Consider the following 18099-nt stretch of genomic DNA (forward strand, 5'->3'; position numbering starts at 1 on the left):
TATAAACATACGTCCGTTGATTCTTTGATATCTTTCCTCAAGAGGCAGAGATAAATTCTTCCCAGCCCGCTGGGCGGGGCAGGACTGAGGAGCTGGCCTGACCAGCAGCGGGCCGCAGGGCTAGGGCACGGGCACCTCCGTTTGCCCTCGGCCCCCAGACAGTCTGAGGAAGCCAGCCCACGAAGAGGGCCCCCCGGGCAGGAGCTGGGCCCTCTGGCCACCGGGCAGGGGAGCGAGCGTGAAAAGGCACCGTCCAGCCCCGGCTGAGCCTTCCCACAGCAGCGACCTCAGGAGGCCCTGAGCTGGAACTTGGCGCAGGGCGGGAGCAGGGGGTGACCGCCCCGCTCCCAGAGCACAGAAGGTGTGACCTACTAAATGTTGACTGGGAAGCCACTAAGCTTTGTGGGCTTTGCTATGTAGCAACAGGTAACGACCACACACGCCGTGTTTTATTTCACTTTCCATTCGCTGCTGTCTCTCCTCCCTCGAATGTTCACGTGGGGGCTGCAGGCATCGTGTTTCCAGGCACTGCCAGAGCCCTGAGGGTGGCGATGCCTGCCCCACACCAGCTGGTCACTGAATACAGGTGCTCAAAACAAAGAGACATCTAAAAACATACGCTGTGAAACAGACAAAAATGTGAAGGCGCTTATTAAACTTCCAAGTGAGAATTCTCTTCACTAAAAGATAAAAACAGGTATTCATTTACTCTTTTTTTTTTTCCTTCTTTGATTTTTGGCCTCATCGTGGCATATGAAAGTCCCCAGGTCAGAGAGTGACAACCACAAACTATGCCACAGTTGCGGCAACAATGGATCCTTAAAACCCACAGTGCTGAGCTGGGGATTGAACCCGCACCTCTGCAGCAACCTGGCCCAGTGCAGCTGGATCCTTAACCCACAGTGTCACAGTGGGAACTCCTATATTCATTTACTTTCTTTTCGCTTTACTTTTTAGGGCAACACCTGCAGCATACGGAGGTTCCCAGGCTAGGAGTTGAATTGGAGCTGCAGCTGCTGGCCTACACCACAGCCACAGCAACACGGTATCCAAGCCACATCTGCAACCTACACCACGGCTCATGGCAACACTGGATCCTTAACCCACTAAGCAAGGCCAGGAATCGAACCTGCGTCCTCATGGATACTAGTTGGGTTTGTTACAGCTTAGCCATGACAGGAACTCCCATTTCCTTTTAGGGAGTTCAACTACTTTAAACTGTTCAATTTACAACTACTTTAACACCATGCTAAGTAGCACTGGGTTTGCTTAAGGGTAGGTCATATCTTACTAAAATTTGTTCTTAAAAAAAAAAAAAAAAAAAGGGCATGAGAGTTCCCATTGTGCCTCAGTGGGTTAAGAACCCAACATAGTGTCTGTGAGGATGTAGGTTTGATCCCTGGCTTTGCTCACTGAGTTAAGGATCTGGCATTGCTGCAAACTGAGGCAGATGAGGCTCGGATCTGGCGTTGCTGTGGCTGTGGTGTAGGCTGGCAGCTGCAACTCAGATTCACCCCTAGCCCAGGAACTTCCATATGCTGGGTGTGGGCATTAAAAAAAAAAAAAAAAAAAAAAGGCCGTGCAAGTTCCCTTATGGCAAAGTAGGTTAAGGACCTGGTGTCGCTGCTATGGCCTCAGTCACTGCTGTCACACGGGTTCATTCCCTGGTCAAAAACTTCCACAAGGAGTTCCCGTCGTGGGGCAGTGGTTAACAAATCTGACTAGGAATGATGAGGTTGTGGGTTCAATCCCTGGCCTTGTCAGTGGGTTAAGGATCTGGCGTTGCCGTGAGCTGTGGTATAGGTTGCAGACACGGCTCAGATCCTGAGTTGCTGTGGCTGTGGTGTAGGCCAGAGGCTACAGCTCTGATTAGACCCCTAGCCTGGGAACCTCTATGTGCCAGGACAGTGGCCCTAGAAAAGGCAAAAAGACAAAAAAACAAAACAAAAAAAAACCCAAAAACTTCCACATGCCATGGGTACAGAGGGGAAAAAAAAAAACCAAAAAACCCTGGAAAAATCATGCCTTAAAAGTAAATTCTGGAGTTCCCTTTGTGGCACAGTGGTTAACGAATCCAATTAGGAACCATGAGGTTGCGGGTTCGATCCCTGGCCTCGCTCAGTGGGTTAAGGATCTGGCGTGGCCGTGAGCTGTGATGTAGGTCGCAGATGTGGCTCAGATCCCGTGTTGCTGTGGCTGTGGTACAGGCCGGTGGCTACAGCTCCGATTCAACCTCCTGGCCTGGGAACCTCCATATGCCACAGGTGCGGCCCTAGAAAAGGAAAAAAAAAAAAAAAGAGTAAATTTTTAGCCAGAAACAGGCAAGTGGGGGGCGGGGAAGAAGGAAAGCAACCTATCAGTGCCTTTGCTCGCAGACAGTCTCAAAACCACAGGCTAATGAGGGACTCTTCTCTGCGGACACTGCACAGAGCCCAGTGGGGCGAGGCCCTTGCCTTGGAAGGCTCGTCGCGGAGAGCTGCCAGCCGGCCTTTCTGGGGGCGCCGCAACACCGCGCTGCTGCTGTAGGAGTCCTCGGGCCCGTCTGCCACCGGGAACCGGAAGTCTGGGACGCTGCCCACGTGGGGTCGGCTGAAACACGGGGGAAAGGTCATCATTAGACGAAAAGTGAACGTCCTCAGTTGGCCAAGCTAAGCCCTGCCGACTGGGAGAGCGGGTCATTTCCCCACGCCGCCCGCTCCCCGCCCACACGGCCCCCGCCCCGCCAGCTGCAGCCCCGCGCAGAGGCTGCAGCCCCGACGGTGACGGGGAGAGCCGGGAGCTGGCCGTCTGGGATCTACGGAAGAGGCCTGCAGCCCACCTGAGCGGCCCTGCCCCCGCTGCCCTTCCGGACTGCGCGGGAGGCGCACCTCCCCCGGCCTGGGGCCTGCAGCACCCTCACGCCTCTGCCCTTGGTGCGTCGTCCACTCTCCTCGACCTGGCACACTGCCCGAGGCCGCGCCTCACACAAACCGGCTGCAGAAGCCCTCTCGACCCCGGCTTGGAGCCGCCTCTGTGAACTGGTGTTTCCGAAGCAAGAGCAGAGCCTTGCGTGTAATTTAGAGCCACAGTCAAGACCTTTGGCTGAGGAGGTCCCTGAACAGGTGGTCGGGCCTCGGGCCCGTGGGACGGAGCCCCGAGGGAGTGCCCGGAGCTCCGGCGGGAGAGGCCTGGCCAGAGCGGGCGTGGCCCAGCGGGACCTTGGACCCACCTGCCCAGTAGTCCTGCCCCAGCACCTAGTAACTCCTCTCTCGGGGAGGAGAGGGGGCCCCCTCATTGGCAGCAGCCGGTAAACCCGGCAGACAGAGCCGCTCGTCTGGCCGGGAAGCTCAGCCGGCAGGGGCTGAGGAAGGCGCCTGCAGAAGCACCGACTCGGCCTCCTTCGCCTCACGGGCAGCTCTGCCTCTTCTCAAGAAACGTGCTCCGCGTAGCCCGGGATGGGTGACGTGTTTGTAAGACACCGAAGCCTGGAACTTCCCTGTCACGCGACCGTCTCTTCCTTCCTCTCTTCCTCCTGAACGACAGCCCTCCCTTCTCAGCGTGACTCCTCCTTAAGTGCTCTGGGCACACGTCAAAATTGGACAAAGCTGGGAGTTCCCGTCGTGGCGCAGTGGTTAACGAATCCGACTAGGAACCATGAGGTTGCAGGTTCGATCCCTGCCCTTGCTCAGTGGGTTAACGATCCGGCGTTGCCGTGAGCTGTGGTGTAGGTCACAGACGCAGCTCGGATCCCGCATTGCTGTGGCTCTGGCGTAGGCTGGTGGCTACGGTTCCGATTGGACCCCTAGCCTGGGAACCTCCATATGCCGCGGGAGCGGCCCAAGAAATAGCAAAAAGACAAAAAAAAAATATTGGACAAAGCTACCGCACAAAATCCTGCCTGTCACCTTGAGCGGCGCGTGGGCGCTCTGAGGCCCACAAACGCCTGCTGACTCTGCACCCGCAGCAGCCACTGCCCCAGCTCCTCGCAGAGCCCGGCCCCGCGGGCCCCCACCCCGCCCTGAGGCTGTCTCGTCTCCCAGAAGGTCTCACACACCAGGCTGCACCGCCTGCGAGCCATCTTTTCCGTCCTCGACCAAGGCTCCACTCCACGCCCGCGGTGAGGGCCTTCTCCGGTCTACAGCCCCCGGCACCCCGCTTCTAAGCCACGTGACGAGACAGCTCTAGACCTGCCTCCTTGAAACACCCTCTTCCCTCAACACCAAGCCTCTCTCCCCGGGGCACAGGGCAACATGCCTGCAGGCCGGCTGCACCAGCAGCACAGAGCCCCGCCCCGTCCCTCTGCACCGCGACAGCAGAAGCACCGTCCCCTTCTTGCCTCTGACTTTCACTGTTCACACGTGGGACTGGTGACCATGCCCGAGGTGGCGCTCTCTGAACGAGCCCCTCATCTGCGCAGGCCCCTGGAGCTCCTGCACCAACGGCCTTTTACTCAAGCTGTCAAGAGAGTCACAGGCTGTGCCCACTTTCTCTTCCTCCGTCCACCACAGTCACGTCTTCCACCCAGAGCGGGGTCTCTCTCCAGCCTCTCGGCCAGCAAATCCAGCGGTTTGCTCTCTCCCCATCTGCCTCCACCCTCCCCTCTCTGAAAGCACACGCTCTCCTGGAACTTCCGCCCCCAGTGCTTTCTGAGGCAGGGAAGTTTCTGCCTCTGCTTCTCTCTCGCCATTGACCTCTGCTGCTTCTGGAAGTCAGTCCAGCAGGGAACCTACGAGACCCTGGACCCTGCCCATGCCCCAAACGAGCAGAGGCAGAGCTGTCTGTGCAAGCTCTGAGCTGTCTCCTAGGTCACGGTTCAAGCTGAAGCCTTTTCTTTCTTTTTTTTTTTGTCTTTTTTGCCATTTCTTGGGCCGCTCCCACGGCATATGGAGGTTCCCGGGCTAGGGGTCGAATCGGAGCTGTAGCCACTGGCCTACGCCAGAGCCACAGCAACGCAGGATCCGAGCCGCGTCTGCAACCCACACCACAGCTCACGGCAACGCCGGAACCCTGACCCACTGAGCAAGGGCAGGGATCGAACCCGCAACCTCATGGTTCCTAGTCGGATTCGTTAACCACTGCGCCACGACGGGAACTCCTAAAGCCCTTTTCTTATGGACACATGAATGTCAGCAGTGAAGCACTTCATAACTTTGCTAAAGTTTAACTCTCACTTGAGCATTTGCTACAAAAAAGCAAAAGCAAAAGTTAAGTACCTTAATAAGCATCACTGCCCTGTGACAAAAAATCCGCATGCTGAGGAATCCGCCAGAGTCATTTATAAGCTGGGGATGCCTCCCACAGCAGCCAGCTCCAAGGCACGTCTCGATGGTTTTTACAAAGACGTGTCGTTACTGTGATTCCTAAAAACCATCAGTGTCACGGTCTATCCGGCCCCTCAAATGAATGGACCCAAATACGAGTGGGTCGCCTCCCACCTTCCCGGCCTCCTCCTGTGGTCTTGAGTTTTGTCAGGAACATGGCTGCCACGGTCCTCGGCCCAAGGGCTAACCTTTGGAGTGAGGTTCCACTCTCCCCGTCGCCTGCCACTAAGCCCAGGCCCGTGAGGGGAGACCGTGAGCTCTGTGCAGGTATGCTGTCCCCACGGCCAATGACACGCCCCCATGCACACACAGTGCGTGTTGAACACGGCTGTGACCTGGAGCCTCGTACCCGTGGTGAAGGGGAGCCCCTCTCAGCCTCGTCTGGTCCAGCTCAGCTCGCAGCGCTTCCAGTTTTAGCATCAGCTGATCCTACAAAACAGCAGGTGACACACGTTGCTCCTCTCTTTCAGGATTTAAGATCATTTGCGTGAAAACATGCTCAGGGCTGACATAACCGTTAAGAGGTGACGTGCGCCGTTATCAATTCTAAACACTTCACTTCTGAGAAAACTGTCTCCAGCAGTCCCACAGCCAACGTAAGCACGGACAAACACTAGCTGGATAAACCACGAAGAGAACGTTACGTCTCGCCGGCCAAAAGCCTGTAGAGGAAAAGCACTAAGCCGTCTGCAAGGACCACGTGGGGGGGGGGGGCTGAGCTCTCGGGGCGGGGGGAGAAGAGCACCCATGCTCTGCTGCTGACGCGTCATCACCGTCCCCAGCTGCTCACTCGGGTCTCATCTCGCGCCCCGAGTCCCTTACCCGGCACACGGGGAGCGCGGCTGGCGAACCTCCCAGATCTGCGCCCTCTGCTACAGCAGCCACTGGCCCCACGTGGCCTCTGAGCGTCTGCAGCCAGCGGGCCAGTCCCGGGGAGAGGAGCCGTGACTGGGAACCACACCGCGGGTTTTAAAGGCTCAAGAGGAAATGAAGAGCGCAAGGCGCTCAGCTCCCTTCGTGTTAATTAAACGGTAAAAGAGCATCTGACCCGCTTCTTTCTACTGTTTGAAACGTGGCTGCGAGGGCGTTTTGGGCCACGGACACACACACACACACACACACTCTGTGGCAGGCAGCTCTGCTGCCGAGGAGAGGCTCGCGCCTGTTTCGGCTTTTAAACGAGCCCAGCAAGGATGGAGAATTCTGACCCGCACACAGCTGCCAGACTCTAACTCCATCTAAAACACACACACAGATTCTCGCTGTGGCACAAGGGCACTCGCAGCGACTCTGGAGCGCCAGGGCGTGGGTTTGATGCCCGGCCTGCATGGTGGGTTAAGAATGCGGCACTGCTGCAACTGCAGCCTGGATCTGATCCCTGGCCCGGGCACTCCATATGCTGCGAGGTGGCCAAAAACACACCAAACCGCATTCGATGTACCGATCCACCAGCGCTGTCCAGAGCGTTACAGCAGCGCTGCGGCCATAAAGAGCGTGTGACCCAAGCTCTGTCAAACATCTGTGGCAGCTGTAGTGCCAGTGAGCCCAGGCCAAGCCGGCTCTCGAGGCAGGGAGCTGAGTACCTTATCATGCTGCGCTTCTTCCAGCTGCTTTTTTGCATTTTCCACTTCACGTACGAGAGAATTCTGGAAAGACACAGAGAGTCCTTCGGTGTTAATCTTGACAATGTCCCATGCACCACGTACCACAGGAGCACGTTAACGAGCAGGTGGATCGCGCCCCCAGAGGGAAGCGCCGGCCGCGAGGCCAGACGGAGATTCTAACGATGATTTGCACACAGAAGACGTACGTCTCCGCTGACTGACTGCCAGACATGAGCAGACCAAGTTCACGGGCTGAGTTTCCTTTAATCGGTTAAACCGGATTATGTCAACTTTCAGGTTTTATGGTTCATCTGTTACCTGGGAAACCTGGCAGAAATATTCACACGCAAAATTCAAAACTGAGGCGTTCCCGTCATGGCGCAGCGGTTAATGAATCCGACTAGGAACCATGAGGTTGGGGGTTTGGTCCCTGGCCTCGCTCAGTGGGTTAAGGATCCAGTGTTGCCGTGAGCTGGGGTGTAGGTCGCAGATGAGACTTGGATCCCATGTTGCTGTGGTTCTGGTGCAGGCCGGTGGCTACAGCTCCGACTGGACCCCTAGCCTGGGAACCTCCATATGCCGAGGGAGCGGCCCTAGAAAAGACAAAAAGAAAAAAAAAATTCAAAACTGAAACCTAAAATTTCTACCTAAGGGCTGGGCTACAGGTCGTGGAGAAATCAAGGTACAGAAAGATTCACATGCAAAATTCAAAACTGAAAGCTAACATTTCGACCCGAGGGCTGGGCCCCAGGTCGGGGAGGAATCGAGGTAACTGCCCCATGTCGCCTCCAGTAACGCATTTCCTAACGGGTTTGGTATAAAATAAACTGGGCCAAGTAACCAGCAGCAGCCGCAGCGGCCTCTCTCAAACCAGCCTCAGCCCGAGGGCCGACCCCAGGGAAGCCTCTGGGCCCCACCCTCAGGGCCGCTGCTGCGTCAGCACAGGTCTGAACTGAGCCGTCGCCCTCGGAGCGCCTGCCGGCTGCTCCTTTACTCTGGTTGCAGCTATAGGAGTCCCATGAGGAGAGCAGCCAGCGTCTGGGCTTAGATATTCTCCAAACCAAATGAAAAGAGGGAAGGCAGGAGCTGGAGCAGGAGCACGTTGGTGTGGAGTCGATTAACGCTTTCTATCACACCACACGAGTGAGACAGAAATGAACCCGCAAGGCGAGAGCAACGGAGGCGTGAGGGCTGGGCCTAGAAGACCCCGGAGCGGGGCTGGCAAACCGGGCTGTCGGCTGCATCCAGCCCGCTGTCTACTTCCATAAGCAAAGGTTTGCTGGCTCCCAGCCGCGTTCATTCCTTTACATACGGCCCGTGGCGACTTCCACGCTACCTACTGATCAGCACGAAAGTCCTTCACTCGATCACTCACAGTCAGTGAGAGCCTCAAACACTGACCATCTGGCCTCTACAGAAACAGCTACCAGGGAGCTCAGCAGGCTAAGGATCTGATGGTGCCGCCGCTGTGGCTCGGGTCTATCTCTGGCCCAGGAACGTTTGCATGCTGCGGGGGTGGCCACAAAAGGAACCAAAAGAAAAAAACCCAGTCTTTTCTTTCTCAAACCTGAGCAGAGGGGCCGGGACGTGCGCTGGCGCCCCCTGCAGGCCCTCGGGACGCTGTGTGCGGCCTCACCTTGTCCTCCAGGGCGGCCATCCTCTCCTTAAGGTGAAGCTGGAGCCTCTCGTTGGATTCTGAAAGCAGCTTGTCCACAGTGTCGGATAAGCGCTTATTGTGCTCTTCATTCATTTTCTCTCTCTGCCTCGCCTGAAACGGGAGAAACAAAACCTTGCAAACCTCAAGAACGGGTACGGTGGTCACTATTTTCGAAGCGCCAAGGCCGTGGGCAGCAGAGGCCGTCACCCCCAGGCTGTCCCCCCGCCCTCCGTCTTCTCCAGCAGACCGTGCCGAGGACCGGGACCGACCCGCAGGTGCAGAGACACGGGACACGGCTCGCCACACGGCCCCTCCCCCTGCTTCTGGTAAACAGGGCGCCCGTGGAGCGCGAGGAAGAGCACCCGTCGGGCGGACGCGGGGAGCGGATGTACACGCAGAAGCAAGCCTACTTTAAAGGGGCCCAACTGATAGCACCTCAGGCAGGAATTTCCCAGTGTGTTATCAGAAGCTTGAACTGGGTCGAGAGGGTAAAAGGAATTCAATGTATAAAGCAAAAGGTAAAAGAAAAATCATTTTGGAAACAACCAGGAGACAGACTTTCACACATTTTTCTTCATGCTCTTGACCTCACTTGAATTCTCTGCAACGACAATTTATCCTAAAAAACTACAAAGTCTGGCGAGTCTATCTTTCATCAAACCAGCATGGATTTCATGGTTTAAAGCGCTTGTTTTCAGCCCACGCCCTGAATGAGCAGAGAAGCTAAGTGCGGGGACGGGAAGTGCCGACTGGCCGCACGCGTCAGGGCTCCTCGCAGGCGGAGGGCAGCGCGGCCCGGGGGCTGGGGGGGGTCTGCTCCAGCCCGGCTGCCCAGGCAGGAGGAGCCAGCCCGCGACACACTCTGTGCCCGCTGTGCCCTGGGTCTCCGCCCCGCCCTTTCTCCCGGCTGTCGTAAGGACCAGGTGTAACGCACTGAGGATTATGCCCAAACCCCAGCAGCCACCATTCTCCAGGACGGAGCCGGCTCACCTCACAGCAAGCTATCTGCGCTCACACATTTTAAAGCAAGACAACTGAAAGGTTTACTCTGAACTGCCTTGGTTCCTAGCCCAGCAGTCTCTACCACGCGGCTCTCAGAGGGACAAGGCGCCTCCCCAAGTCGGTACGAATGGCGCTGCCGGGGGAGGGCGCTGGGAGGCAGGGGCCTCTCTCCACGGAGTCGGAGTCTCCACTTCCTGGAAGCTCACGTCTGACTCTATGCGGTCCGTCCCAAGAACACAGGTTTCTGGTGGTGACGACACTGGTGTCGTCAGGTTCCTGCTGGACCTGGGGCTGCCACTCCCTCTGTTCCCCGACGCTCCCTATGGACGTGTGATCAATGCTTCCAGGGAAAGCCTCTTGGGAGTCACCTGACATGGACCTCCACCGCCACACGTCCCTAAGGCCTTCTTATCACGGCGCAGGCACGCTTTTCCCCTGCTCAGGAGGAGCCATCCCACGCGTATCTTTGGGCCTGGAGTTATAATGAGGGTCTGGGAGAGAGGCCAGGCCTGTGCCCTGGGTCTGGGACTTTACCGCCACGTTCTAGGCAGGCAGACTCACCACCTAGGACGCTGAGCCTTAAGTCTCACGGGTCCCCAGGCCAGCACCTCAGGTTTGTTGAGGGGCTCCCCCGATAGGCTTCCCACCATGGCGTGGGGACTCCCTGCCACCTGCTCCCTGACAACAAGCTCTCCCCCTGCTCCAGGGTCGACAGAAAATCGTCCCCCAGCAGACAAGTCACAGACAGCCCACAGGGTCACTGCGCAGAAGCCAGGCAGGGGGAAGGAAAGGCGGGCAGCGAGGCGCTGGGCCGCCTGCGCACGTACCCGCTGCAGCTCCTGGTTCTTCTCTTCCAGCTGCGCCTCCATCTGGCGGAGCCGCTCCTCGATGTTGCCATGTCTCTCCTCGGCCTGTCGGCAAAGACCGGTGTCAGTCCAGCCCGCAAGTCCCCTCAGCGGGCAGCCAGCCGGGTACACTGCAGCGGCGCCAGCAGCGAGCAGGCCGGGCTCTGCGCGGACCACCTCCGGCCATGCGGCCTGGGGAGCAGGTGCTCACGGGACCACGCACCCTACGCGGCAACAATGAAACCCCTCACGTGGGTGACGGAGGCGCCCCTGGGGCTGGTGAGCGATGGGTGGGAGAGGCCATGCTCTCCCCGCCTGCCTGCCCCGTGTGCGACCTCGAGGGCCGTGTCCTCCCAGCCCAGGCTGCCTTCGGACGGCCAGCAGGGTGAAAGCCGAGTGCGCAGCTACCTCCCTAAGCTGGGAAGTAAAACTCCAACAGCTTAGCTTCCTGAGCAGCAGAGTTTCCAGAAGACAAAAGGTCAGAAGACAAAAGGTCAGACGACAAGGCCGACCAAGGCCGGGAGAGATGGCAGGGTAGGAAAGACACTGAGCTTTAATGCCGCTCACAGAGGGACGGGGAGCTCCGGCTGGAGCGGTCAGAGCTTCCTCCAAGGGGCCCGAGCACCTGACGTCATCTGGCACCCACTGTTAGCCAGCGTCCTGGGGCTGCCCGGCCCCTCACCTGGCAAAACCAAACGCCTGGCAGACGTGCCAGCACGGCCGGGGCACACCTCTCGATGCCTGGCCGATGCCCACTGGCAGCGCAGGGCTAAGCCTTGCCCGGGCCCAGGCCGCCTGGCTGGGCTGCTGGGGACGCGTCTTCCCTGCTGGGCGGACCAGTGGAGCCCAGCGCTAACCACCGTCCTGTGGGGAACCGCGTGGCACCTGCTGGTTCCCCCTGGGGACAGAGGAGGCCGCGAGGACAGGCCTGTGTCTGGCACATGCCCAGGCGTGACTTGTTGGACAAATGACTGAATAAATGACTGAAAAACCCGTTTATGACAAAGTCATCTTGGCTGTTTGTAAGAGAATGGGAGTTCCCCATTTCTGAGAAAAACGACCCTGCTTTTTGACCCAACGCTTCGACCCTGTGCTTGGAAGTGGGTGCCGAGTGACCTCTAAGCAGCAGGGACACACAGGACACATCCGACAGAAGCGGAGGGAACTTAAGCTAGGGAGGACGAGGAAGCGGGCTCACACGTGACACTGGGAGCGTGTCCCGCTCGCAGCAGGTGAAAGAGCACGAGGAAGAGCCGCGCTCCCCGGCGGCTGCGCGGCGCGGCGGGGAGGACACTGCGAACGCACCCCGACAGGCCCCCCTCAAGGCGCACCTTAGAGAGCGCGGCCACGCGCTGCGCCAGCTCGGCCTCCACCTCGGGCAGCGTCTCCGCCTTGCGCAGGGTCTGCTGCAGCTTCTGCTCCGCCAGCTCCAGGCGCTCTTGCAACTGGCGGTTCTTATCCTCCGTCTACGGAATGAGAGCAAAGCATCCAAACCAGGCCACGCATTTAAGGAACTGGAACGTCTAAAGGCAGGGATGGGACGGAGCGCAACCGCTGGGGCAGCCGCTCCAGGGTCACGCCTTTCTCTCCGGGGGGAAGGACGACGCACCCACCCTCACGGGCTGGGTTTCGACGTGCAAAACCCCTCTTGCCAGAGCGTGTGCTTTTCCTAGGTGTCGCCAGAGAAGGCTTTTTCTTTCTTTTTTCGGCCGTGCCTGCGGTACGCAGAGGTCCCTGGGTCTGGGGTGGAACCTGTGCCCCAGCAGTGACAAGGCCAGATCCCCAACCACTAGGCCACCGGGAGTCCCTGATGATGGACTTCGAGAGACCGGCCTTGGTTTTCCTGTTAACTCTTGACTGTCTGAGGTCACACAGAAACAGGAGCAAGGGCGGCTTAGCAAACCTTACTCGGACCACGTTTCTCAGTCTACCGTCTATCACACGGATCCAGCTGCTAACAGGCGGCCAGCTGCCTTGAAATTCTTTGCCACTCTCTGCTCTTTTGGTAAAAATGCTGAGAAGCAGTGGTTCCCGTTGTGGCCCAGCGGAAACGAACCTGACTAGTAACCACGAGGATTCGGGTTCCATCCCCAGCCTTGCTCAGTGGGCGAAGGATCTGATGCTGCTGTGAGCTGTGGTGCAGGTCACAGACAAAGCTCAGAACCTGCATCACTGTAGCTGTGGCTGTGGTGTAGGCCTGCAGCTATAGCTCCAATTCAACCCCCAGTCTGGGAACTTCCATATGCCAAGGGGACAGCCTTAAAAAAAAAAAAAAAAAAAAAAAAAGCTAAGAAGCAACAGATTAATGTTCAATTAAAGCAAAACAGAAGAATCACTAGCATAGCTCCATAAAACAGCTACACCAAATCTTAAATAATTAAAACTTGTAGGAGTTCCCGTCATGGCTCAGTGGTTAACGAATCTGACTAGGAACCACCAGGTTGCAGGTTTGATCCCTGGCCTTGCTCAGCGGGTGAAGGATCCGGCGCTGCCATGAGCTGCGGTGTAGGTCGCAGACGCGGCTTGGATCCCACGTTGCTGTGGCTCTGGTGGAGGCCGGTGGCTACAGCTCCGAGTGGACCTCTAGCCTGGGAACCTCCATGTGCGGCAGAAGTGGCCCTAGAAAAGGCAAAATAATTAATTAGTTAAAACTTGTAAATTGCCGTCACCCACACTTTTGAACATAACATCCTACGACCATAAACACTTTACATTGAGACTTCATTTCCAATAGGAAAAGTCACAGGAAAGGGTCTTTACTTTCACTAGTGATCAATAAACGCCAGACAGAGGTCAATGAACACCACTACCTGTCGATGCATAGAATCCTTATTTGCAATTTCATTTTCAAGTTTATCGTTGAGGTCGTGCACAGAGGTGGCTTCCCGCTGTGCGGCGAGGTAGCGTTTCTCCAGAGTAGTGATTCTCTCCTCCATGTCTTCCTTCTGGGCCATGGCCTGGGTCAGGCAGTTCAGAGGAGAAAAGGTTAAGTGACTGATACGTAACCCACGGATACACTTAAGAGGAAAAAGCTGGACGAAATCCTAATTTTCAAATCCCACGCAAAAGGAGTGCCCTCAAAATTAAACTGCTGGAGATGCCGACCTTCTGCACCGCGAAAGGACCCCCACCCACCTCCACAGTCACCGACACACACCAAGTGAATGTTCCGCGCCAGAGAGCCAGCCTCTACCACAGCCACGGCCGCAGCCGCCGCGGTGACGCCGCCAGATCCCGAACCCGCCGGGCCACGAGGGAACGCCAGCGGCACATGGAGGGTCCCCAGGCTGGAGTCTAATTGGAGCTGTTGCTGCCGGCCTAAGCCACAGCCACAGCAACACCAGATCCAGGCCGCATCTGCGACCTACCCCACAGCTCACGGCAACGCCGGATCCTTAACCCACTGATCAAGGCCAGGGATCAAACCCGCAACCTCATGGTTCCTAGTCGGATTCGTTTCGGCTGCACCAGGACGGGAACTCCCAGCGCTCACCTATCTTAACGCTACGTCTGGCCATTCAGTTTACCAAGCTTATCCTGTTCTACATGTTACCCCCCCCCAAAAAAAATGATGACAACAACAACAGTAATAATAAAATATCCCACTATCGCAAGAATTCCAGGAGTTGAAGCCATCTGCTCTGCCATGAAGACAGGACTTTCTTTGCCTCACGATACAAGTGGGCTTTTCCCAGAACAGGGAGTGACCTCTCAACAGACACAACAGCGAGACAGATGTCTCGTTTTCTTGGGTAAAAGCTGGATAGATTATCATCCAATTAACACAAAGTTCAAGTAATAAGATACACATATTTCTTGTCTTGTCTTTTTAGGGCCACGCCCGCAGCATATGGAGGTTCCCAGGCTAGGGGTCCATTCGGAGCTGTTGTTGCCGGCCTATACCACAGCCCCAGCAACGCCAGATCTGAGCTGCATCTGCGACCTACACCCCAGCTCACACAACGCCGGATCCTTAACCCACTGCGCAAGGCCAGGGATCCAACCCGCATCCTCATGGATCCCAGTTGGGACGCTGTTCACGACGGGAACTCCTCAAGTGATAATATTAACAAATGTAGTTGGAAGCAGCCCTCCAAAGCTGAATTCTCCGACAGCTAAGTTGTATCACACAGTATCGAATGCTGCAACGAGGACCAGAGCTTCCTGCTAGGGCAATCCCGTCCCGCAGGTAGAAGTCCATTTCGGGTCCCTCCCTGTTCACCAAGGAACCAAGGTTAGCCGAGTCTTGATAGGAAAAGTAACAAGTCTTAAAACTTTTTTCCAAAGTTCTCTACATAGTAAACTCTGCCACATAATCTACTGTTGCCCAAGAATAATATAAACAGGTTATAAAGTAAAGGCAAATATTTTTGTTTTGAATTCTTACACAAAACTCCTCGCACCAAGCTACCAATCGGAGAGCAAGCGTGTCCTCCACACACGTTTAAAAGGGCTCTCCTGGAGCTCTCATGAGGAGGGATGAGGGGGCCGGGGGCTGTCAGTTTACAAAGGAGGGGTGAAAGTGCCAGAAGGGGGTGCCAGCATCTAGCACTCATTTGGGTTTTTCTGTTTTGGGGTTTTTTTGGTGGGGAGAGGTTTGGCTGTGCTCAAGGCATGTGGAAGTTCCCAGGCCATGGACAGAACCCATGCCGCAGCAGTGACAATGCCAGATCCTTTACTGCTAGGCCACCTCGGAACTCCAAGCACTCATTTGCTTTTTTTTTTTTCTTTTTTTTTTCTTTTTAGAGCTGCACCTGAAACATATGGAAATTCCTAGGCTAGGGGTTGAACTGGAGGTGCAGCCACCGGCCCACACCACAGCCACAGCAATGCTGAATCCGAGCCTCGTCTGTGACCTACACCACAGCTCATGGCAACGCCAGATCCTTAACCCACGGAGCGAGGCCAGGGATCAAACCTGCCTCCTCATGGACACTAGCTGGATTCCCAGCGCGGGCGCTGCCGTGACGGGAGCTCTTCATCTGTTTCACACATTCCTCCACAGAGCAGGGCAGCAGAGGGCAAGAAGACAGCCGACCCCTCCTCGACAACCCAGAGCTCGCGCGGCGAGACCGTGTGCCCCCCGCTCAGGCGGGTGGGAGGACCCAGAACATATCCAGACAGCCTAGAACTTGCGGAAACGAGGCGTCCATGGCCAGGGCGTTACGCATTCACAGCAGCAGCACAGCGGGAGGCCCTGCTTCGGGTCTGTCTGGCGCCAGGGAGGAGCGGGCGCAGGTCTCTGCTGCCTTTAAAGACCTCGACACGGACCCGGGCGCAGCCCGTCACGGCCTCCGCGCACTGCTCGGTCCTGCGCTCACCTACACGAGAGCCAGAGGCCGGCGGTCACACCAACCCGGCCACGCGCCCGACGACACGGACAGTCGCCGTCCCTCACCTCGCGGACGTCCCGCTGCAGCCTGGTGTTCGCCTCCTCGGACTTGATGAGGTCCTTCCTGGCCGTGTCCAGGTCCCCCTCCAGCTCGGTCACGCGCGCAGAGAGGGCTGCCAGGCGCTCCTTCATCTGGGTCTGCTCCCTCGCCTGCTTGTCTATGACCTCCTGGAGCTCCACCACTTTGGCCAGGTCCTCCTCGTGGCTCAGAGAACCGTCGGAAGACCGCTGGCGGGGCAAAGAGGCTTTCAACAGCCTTGTTTGGTGAGGGAGGACGTAAAGCAGCCCCGGGGACTCGCGGAGTCGGAACCGGCTCTGTGCACACGGCGGGCGCCTTGGACGCCCGTGGCTGCTCAGGCGGCCGCCCCGAACACCGGCCGACGGGGAGATGAGACCTGACAGGGGGCCCAGGGCTGACTCACCTTCCCATTGGCGCTCGGCGTGTCTTCCTGCTCGTGGTTTTCATCAAGCACCCCGTCCATAAGTGTTTTCTTCTGGTTATTCTGTTCTTTAAGAATCATTAGCTAAACCAAAACATTGAAAGAAAGGAAAGAAGTCAGGAGAGACAGGCAAACTCCGCTTGGCACGACAGCTGCACGCGGCGAGCACTGACTAGAGGGACAACGCGGGGGTGATGGCACCGTGCTGAACGCACAGCTCACTAAAGTCAGGACAGGCGTCCACCGGCCAAGCGGGGCCTGGGGGCTCTGCAACTCTGGACTAAAAGTCTCACTTCCTCGCCACTCAAAGGGGCCAGACGGGCTGTCCTCGATTAGAAAGGCAAACATGCACGATTATAGCCTACGGGCTTTCTTAAAAACGAAGCAGCACAAACGAAGAACCCTCAGTTCAGATGACGATGACTTATCAAGCTCACCTCTTTGTGTGTGGCACCTAATTCTTCTTCTAACAAACTACACCTTTCAAGTGCTACTCGTAATCGCTCCCTCACCTGAAAACACAAGAGTTTGAGTTAGTGTGTGTGTACAGACGTTCATTCTTTTTCTTTGAGGGCCGCACCCCCGGCATATGGAGGTTCCCAAACTAGGGGTTGAATCAGAGCTACAGCTGCCAGCCTGCACCCGAGCCACAGCAACGTGGGGTCCGAGTCGTGTCTGCGAACGACACCACAGCTCATGGCAACGCCGGATCCTTAACCCGCTGAGCGAGGCCAGGGATCGAACTCGCATCCTCATGGGCACTGGTCGGATTCGTTTCTGCTGCGCCACGGTGGGCACTCCTAATTTAACTCTGAATGTGCAGTCCCCTTAACCTACCATTAGTGGAGTAAAACACAGTAACGACCCTTCAGGCCGCTCACGGATTTTAACGTCAAGAAGATCTGCTTGTTAATAGCTTCAAAGTTTGAGAAAAAATCCCCGCTAAATAAATTAATTACTCAATTCTTAACAGCAAGTTGATGTGGAGAATGTGAAACATCTTAACACATGAACGCCAGCAAACACTCTTTAACCATACAGAGCTCTGCCTCCCTAGAGAAACGGTTTGTTGACAAGAACTCAAGAAGCTGCAAAGTCAACCGGAGCTAAACACGGGCGCGGTCCTCCTCACGGCAGGACAGGTGCACGCCTCAAGCCCCGCCCTCGGCGGCCGGTACCTTCTCGTCCAGGGCCTTGTGGTGCTCAAACAACGACTTCAGTGCTTTGAGAACCTCCACCTCGCTGGACACGCCGGCTGGGGACTGCGCCTGCCTCTTGACCACCGTCATCCTGAGGGACCGCTCGTGCCGGGAGACCAGGCACTCCAGATGCTCCAGCAGCAGCTGCAAGACACGCGCAGAGAGCTCCGCGGTCTCTCATCTGAGTCTGGGGCGAAGAACCCCTCGCTCCCGCCGGAAGCCGCGCGAAGGCAGGGCTGAATCCCTTCAGTTCGGCCTCACGCTAGAGAGCCCCCTCGCAGGTGCCAAAATGCCTTCAGCTCTCATCAGAAACTCGAGGCAAAGGTACGGGAACGCTGCACGGACCCATCCCGGCCAGCTCAGTGGGAAAGCGCAGAAACCCAGCATCGAGCGGGTCATGTCTGGAGTGTGGGGACAGCAGCGCCATCCCACCAGCGGCAGGTGCTCAGACGGTGAGACCCCTACTCACCCTGGTGTTGTTCCTCTCTGCTTTCAGCTCAGCGATCTCCTCTTCCCTCTCAAGCAGCTGTTCCCTGCACACGTTCAGTTCTTTAGTAAGTGCTGCAAACTCCTAGAAAACAAGACAGAAGGAGAGATTCTTTAAAGACCTGCTCCTGGCCAAGCCTCTCCAGTCCTTGCGCAGAGGCAACTCGCGCCAGG

General features: G+C 56.9%; 1 protein-coding gene across 5 annotated transcripts in view; it reads right to left on the bottom strand.

The window, feature by feature from the left end:
* PPFIA1 (PTPRF interacting protein alpha 1) overlaps positions 1 to 18099 on the bottom strand; it is an 88606-nt gene that overhangs the window by 35008 nt on the left and 35499 nt on the right. For all 5 annotated transcript variants that reach the window (XM_047775023.1, XM_047775022.1, XM_047775026.1 and 2 more), the window contains exons 3-14: positions 17909 to 18010; positions 17419 to 17583; positions 16678 to 16752; positions 16223 to 16324; positions 15807 to 16028; positions 13219 to 13365; positions 11740 to 11874; positions 10391 to 10474; positions 8541 to 8672; positions 6884 to 6946; positions 5650 to 5729; positions 2454 to 2589 (exon numbers count right to left, since the gene is read on the bottom strand). In XM_047775023.1, coding sequence (XP_047630979.1) covers positions 2454 to 2589; positions 5650 to 5729; positions 6884 to 6946; positions 8541 to 8672; positions 10391 to 10474; positions 11740 to 11874; positions 13219 to 13365; positions 15807 to 16028; positions 16223 to 16324; positions 16678 to 16752; positions 17419 to 17583; positions 17909 to 18010 — 1443 coding nt within the window. The remainder of the gene's footprint in view (positions 1 to 2453; positions 2590 to 5649; positions 5730 to 6883; positions 6947 to 8540; positions 8673 to 10390; positions 10475 to 11739; positions 11875 to 13218; positions 13366 to 15806; positions 16029 to 16222; positions 16325 to 16677; positions 16753 to 17418; positions 17584 to 17908; positions 18011 to 18099) is intronic.

The sequence above is a fragment of the Phacochoerus africanus genome, chromosome 4 (assembly GCF_016906955.1).
Source record: "Phacochoerus africanus isolate WHEZ1 chromosome 4, ROS_Pafr_v1, whole genome shotgun sequence".
Taxonomy (NCBI): Eukaryota; Metazoa; Chordata; class Mammalia; order Artiodactyla; family Suidae; genus Phacochoerus; species Phacochoerus africanus.